Source organism: Oncorhynchus nerka, unplaced genomic scaffold (assembly GCF_034236695.1).
Source record: "Oncorhynchus nerka isolate Pitt River unplaced genomic scaffold, Oner_Uvic_2.0 unplaced_scaffold_982, whole genome shotgun sequence".
Classification (NCBI taxonomy): Eukaryota; Metazoa; Chordata; class Actinopteri; order Salmoniformes; family Salmonidae; genus Oncorhynchus; species Oncorhynchus nerka.
The window spans coordinates 198,542-204,541 of record NW_027040311.1 but is presented as its reverse complement, the minus strand read 5'-3'; the positions used below and the strand labels follow the sequence as shown (position 1 = coordinate 204,541).

The 6,000-nt window shown below is 50.5% G+C and overlaps 1 protein-coding gene across 1 annotated transcript in view; it reads right to left on the bottom strand.

Moving 5' to 3' along the window:
• Positions 1-1,644: 1,644 nt before the first annotated feature.
• Positions 1,645-6,000, bottom strand: part of LOC135570323 (glutamate receptor-interacting protein 1-like) — a 71,568-nt gene continuing 67,212 nt past the window's right edge. The window contains exons 12-13 of the mRNA XM_065016446.1: positions 3,182-3,329; positions 1,645-1,726 (exon numbers count right to left, since the gene is read on the bottom strand). Coding sequence (XP_064872518.1) covers positions 1,645-1,726; positions 3,182-3,329 — 230 coding nt within the window. The remainder of the gene's footprint in view (positions 1,727-3,181; positions 3,330-6,000) is intronic.

The following is a 6,000-nucleotide window of genomic DNA, read 5'->3' as shown; positions in this document are numbered from 1 at the left end:
GATATAGTATTATTACGTGATTACTAGACTAGTAGATATAGTATCACTACCTGGTTAGTCATTACTAGACTCTCTCACACATGCAGTACATATTACAGGAGCTCTTGAGTAAAAACAACCCAGAGGCCTTAGGTGTGTTCATCAGTTCCGTGTTCGGGGCCCTTGAGGTTCAGTCTGGTCTGGTGGTGGGGTTAGGGGTCAGGGTTAGGGTCAATACCGTGTTCAGGGCCCTTGAGGGCCAGTCTGGTCTGGTGGTGGGGTTAGGGGTCAGGGTTAGGGTCAATACCGTCAGGGCCCTTGAGGGCCAGTCTGGTCTGGTGGTGGGATTAGGGGTCAGGGTTAGGGTCAATACCGTGTTCAGGGCCCTTGAGGGCCAGTCTGGTCTGGTGGTGGGGTTAGGGGTCAGGGGTTAGGGATAGGGTCAATTCCATGTTCAGGGCCCTTGAGGGCCAGCCTGGTCTGGTGGTGGGGTTAGGGATAGGGTCAGTACCGTTTCAGGGCCCTTGTGAGCCAGTCTGGTCTGGTGGTGGGGTTAGGGGTCAGGGTCAATACCGTGTTCGGGGCCCATGAGGGCCAGTCTGGTCTGGTGGTGGGGTTAGGGGTCAGAGTTAGGGATAGGGTCAATACCGTGTTCAGGACCCTTGAGGGCCAGCCTGGTCTGGTGGTGGGGTTAGGGGTCATGGGTTAGGGATAGGGTCAGTACCGTGTTCAGGACCCTTGAGGGCCAGCCTGGTCTGGTGGTGGGGTTAGGGGTCATGGGTTAGGGATAGGGTCAGTACCGTGTTCAGGACCCTTGAGAGCCAGCCTGGTCTGGTGGTGGGGTTAGGGGTCATGGGTTAGGGATAGGGTCAGTACCGTGTTCAGGACCCTTGAGGGCCAGCCTGGCCTGGTGGTGGGGTTAGGGGTCAGGGGTTAGGGTCAGTACCGTGTTCAGGACCCTTGAGGGCCAGCCTGGTCTGGTGGTGGGGTTAGGGGTCAGGGTTAGGGATAGGGTCAGTACCGTGTTCAGGACCCTTGAGGGCCAGCCTGGTCTGGTGGTGGGGTTAGGGGTCATGGGTTAGGGATAGGGTCAGTACCGTGTTCAGGACCCTTGAGGGCCAGCCTGGTCTGGTGGTGGGGTTAGGGGTCAGGGTTAGGGATAGGGTCAGTACCGTGTTCAGGACCCTTGAGGGCCAGCCTGGTCTGGTGGTGGGGTTAGGGGTCATGGGTTAGGGATAGGGTCAGTACCGTGTTCAGGACCCTTGAGGGCCAGCCTGGTCTGGTGGTGGGGTTAGGGGTCAGGGTTAGGGATAGGGTCAGTACCGTGTTCAGGACCCTTGAGGGCCAGCCTGGTCTGGTGGTGGGGTTAGGGGTCATGGGTTAGGGATAGGGTCAGTACCGTGTTCAGGACCCTTGAGGGCCAGCCTGGTCTGGTGGTGGGGTTAGGGGTCAGGGGTTAGGGATAGGGTCAGTACCGTGTTCAGGACCCTTGAGGGCCAGCCTTGTCTGGTGGTGGGGTTAGAGGTCATGGGTTAGGGATAGGGTCAGTACCGTGTTCAGGACCCTTGAGGGCCAGCCTGGTCTGGTGGTGGGGCAGGATCAGGGGTCCAGGGTCACACCGTGTTCAGGACCCTTGAGGCGCTGGTCGGTGCTGGGTGGCCTCGGTTAAGGTAGGGTCAGTACTCCAGGACTGGGGCCAGCCTGGTCCACAGACAGGATGTGGTCACCCGCATGCAGCGCCCCGCACCTACAGAGAGATGACATCACTTCTTGTTAGAATGGACATTTTTTAGGGGGCATTCTAAAATACTCCTTATATAGGGACCAATTCAGACTTGAGGTAAGTAGACTTATGTTTTTTTAAATATTTAATTCCAGTTAAATCCACTTCTACTTCCAATCCCATCCCCTGTTGACTCAGACTTGGAGATATGTGTTAGGGATAGGGTCAGTACCGTGTTCAGGACCCTTGAGGGCCAGCCTTGTCTGGAGAGAGAGAGGTCAGAGTTAGGGAGAGAGAGAGTGTTCAGGACCCTTGAGAGCCAGTGTCTGGTGGGTGGGGATCTATCCATCCATATTCTGTTTACTTAGTCTTCTCACATCCACAAAGTAGTAAACAAGAGCCTATCGGAGGGCTTTGGGCAAATCTCTTAAAGAGAGTCTTCAGAGGCGTGAGAACCATCTTATTTTAGTCCGTGAGTGAAGGAAGTAAACTTCTCTCCTTCCAAAGAGTTTGATAAAGAATATATTCTGCCCACTCAGTAGTCTGATTAGTCTATCGGTGACCAACCAGGTTTAGCTGGGTGGAGCTATATTAATACTGAGTCAGGACTTCTCCAATCCATGACTTCGAAGCAACCACTCAGTAATCTGATTCGTCTATCGGTGACCAACCAGGTTTAGCTGGGTGGAGCTATATTAATACTGAGTCAGGACTTCTCCAATCCATGACTTCGAAGCAACCACTCAGTAATCTGATTCGTCAGAGAGAGAGGCTTGTTATCCTCCCTGAATGTTTTAATAAGTAGAGCCGCCGGAGGCTAGAGGACTGTCTTATTATAGTCAGCGAGTGAAGGAAGTAAACTTCTCTCCTTCCTCCTCATAAAGACTGAGACTTTATCCCAAATGGCACCCTATTCCCTACATCGTGCACTACTTTTAATCAGTGGCCTATGGGTCCTAGGGCACTACATAGGGTATAGAGTGCCATTAGGGAAACATAGTGTATTTTCCGTCCACTCAGCATTGTGTTTCTCTGTTGTTATTCCAGGCCGCCCGCTAGCGTCAGACCACATATGACTTATTGTATTTCTATAATTAGCCACTAAGCGTTTATACATTTCAAACTATCAAACGTCTCAAAGGCAACAAGCTTCCAACGGCACATCCATTTGTTTTCTCTCTTCTCTCTGTTTCTTCCTCTGAATCGATTCCTGTCAGGAAGCAATAGAGGCTCTGCAGGAGCCCCACAGATAAGTCATCAAATAAAAAGCACCTCTCTCTCCCCCTCTCTCTCTCTCCCCCTCTCCCTCTCTCTCTCTCTCCCTCTCTCTCTCCCTCTCTCTCTCTCTCTCTCTCCCTCTCCCTCTCTCTCTCCCTCTCCCTCTCCCTCTCTCTCTCTCCCTCTCTCTATGTCTACAGTGTGTCCGTGTCTGTAGGGACAGGACATATATATTCAGCTGGCCCAGCAGGGTTTAGTTACCTGTCTGCGATGCTTGCGGGCTTGACCTTGTCTATGATGATGACCTGCTTGTTGCAGTACATGGAGGTGTTGAGGGCCAGGCCCAGACTGGACCCCAGGGACTTGGCTACCTCAACCAGCAGAGGCCCTGAAGCTGTGGCTATGGAGTCTGGAGGAGAGGAAACAGGTAGGAGGGAGAGAGGGAGTGGGCAGACAGACAGACAGAGAGAGAGAGAGAGAGACCGAGAGAGAGAGAGACAGAGAGAGAGACCGAGAGAGAGAGAAAGAGAGACAGAGAGAGAGACCGAGAGAGAGAGAAAGAGACAGAGAGACAGAGAGAGAGAGAGAGAGAGAGAGAGAGCCAGCGAGATAGGGAGGGAGAGAGGGGGGGGGGGAGACAGAGAGAGCGAGATCGGGAGGGGGATAGGGAGACAGATAGGGAGAGAGATAGAGGGAGAGGGAGAGAGACAGAGAGAGAGACCGAGAGAGAGAGACCGAGAGAGAGAGAGAGAGAGACAGAGAGAGAGACCGAGAGAGAGAGAAAGAGACAGAGAGACAGAGAGAGGGAGAACATGGGTTAGTCAGTCTGTTGTCAGGTTGTCATGGAAGTGATGCTGATGGAAGCACCACCGTCTCAAACATATCAATATTCTGCAACACCTTAAAGGGTGACACTGCACTCAACAATCACACATTGCACACGCTCACACCATCCCATCAACTAGAAAGGGATTTCACCCTACAGCCACAATAACCAGAAACCTCTGTCCCTGTGCTGTAAATGGACCATGTTGACCTCTGGACCATGTTGACCTATGGACCATATTGACCTCTGGACCATGTTGACCTCTGGACCATGTTGACCTATGGACCATATTGACCTATGGACCATGTTGACCTATGGACCATGTTGACCTATTGACCTAAGGACCATGTTGACCTATGGACCATGTTGACCTATGGACCATGTTGACCTATGGACCATGTTGACCTATTGACCATGTTGACCTCTGGACCATGTTGACCTCTGGACCATGTTGACCTCTGGACCATGTTGACCTATGGACCATATTGACCTATGGACCATGTTGACCTATGGACCATGTTGACCTATGGACCATATTGACCTACGGACCATGTTGACCTATGGACCATGTTGACCTATGGACCATGTTGACCTATGGACCATGTTGACCTACGGACCACGTTGACCTATGGACCATGTTGACCTATGGACCATGTTGACCTACGGACCACTTTGACCTATGGACCATATTGACCTCTGGACCATGTTGACCTATGGACCATGTTGACCTATTGACCATGTTGACCTCTGGACCATGTTGACCTCTGGACCATGTTGACCTCTGGACCATGTTGACCTATGGACCATGTTGACCTATTGACCATATTGACCTCTGGACCATGTTGACCTATGGACCATGTTGACCTATGGACCATGTTGACCTATGGACCATGTTGACCTATGGACCATGTTGACCTACGGACCACGTTGACCTACGGACCATGTTGACCTATGGACCATGTTGACCTATGGACCATGTTGACCTCTGGACAATGTTGACCTATGGACCATGTTGACCTATTGACCATATTGACCTCTGGACCATGTTGACCTATGGACCATGTTGACCTCTGGACCATGTTGACCTATGGACCATGTTGACCTATGGACCATGTTGACCTACGGACCACGTTGACCTATGGACCATGTTGACCTACGGACCATGTTGACCTATGGACCATGTTGACCTATGGACCATGTTGACCTATTGACCATATTGACCTCTGGACCATGTTGACCTATTGACCATGTTGACCTATGGACCATATTGACCTCTGGACCATGTTGACCTATGGACCACGTTGACCTATGGACCATGTTGACCTCTGGACCATGTTGACCTCTGGACCACGTTGACCTCTGGACCATGTTGACCTATGGACCATGTTGACCTATGAACTATGTTGACCTATGGAACTGGGTGACCATTAAGGAGCCCTAATGGAGAAACCACTAACCAGGATGCCTGTAGGTTCTGATGAAACTGGGCGACCATTAAGGAGCCCTAATGGAGAAACCACTAACCAGGATCCCTGTAGGTTCTGATGAAACTGGGCGACCATTAAGGAGCCCTAATGGGTCCCACTCTGCTCCTTCGTACAGTTACACAACATGTGGAATAATGAAACTGTGGTGCAGGCAGGGGAGTGGGGGTTTAGCCAGAGGCAACCCCCTGCTGTGAAAGGTAACAGCTACAGTATCTAGCTGTATTCACAGACAGGGAAACACAACCACATGAACCTAAACACAACCACATGAACCTAAACACAACCACATGCACCTAAACACAACCACAATAACCTAAACACAACCACAAGAACCTAAACACAACCACAAGAACCTAAACACAACCACAAGAACCTAAACACAACCACAATAACCTAAACACAACCACATGAACCTAAACACAACCACAATAACCTAAACACAACCACATGAACCTAAACACAAACACAACCACATGAACCTAAACACAACCACAATAACCTAAACACAACCACATGAACCTAAACACAACCACAAGAACCTAAACACAACCACAAGAACCTAAACACAACCACAATAACCTAAACACAACCACAATAACCTAAACACAACCACATGAACCTAAACACAACCACAAGAACCTAAACACAACCACAAGAACCTAAACACAACCACAATAACCTAAACACAACCACATGAACCTAAACACAACCACAAGAACCTAAACACAACCACATGAACCTAAACACAACCACATGAACCTAAACAC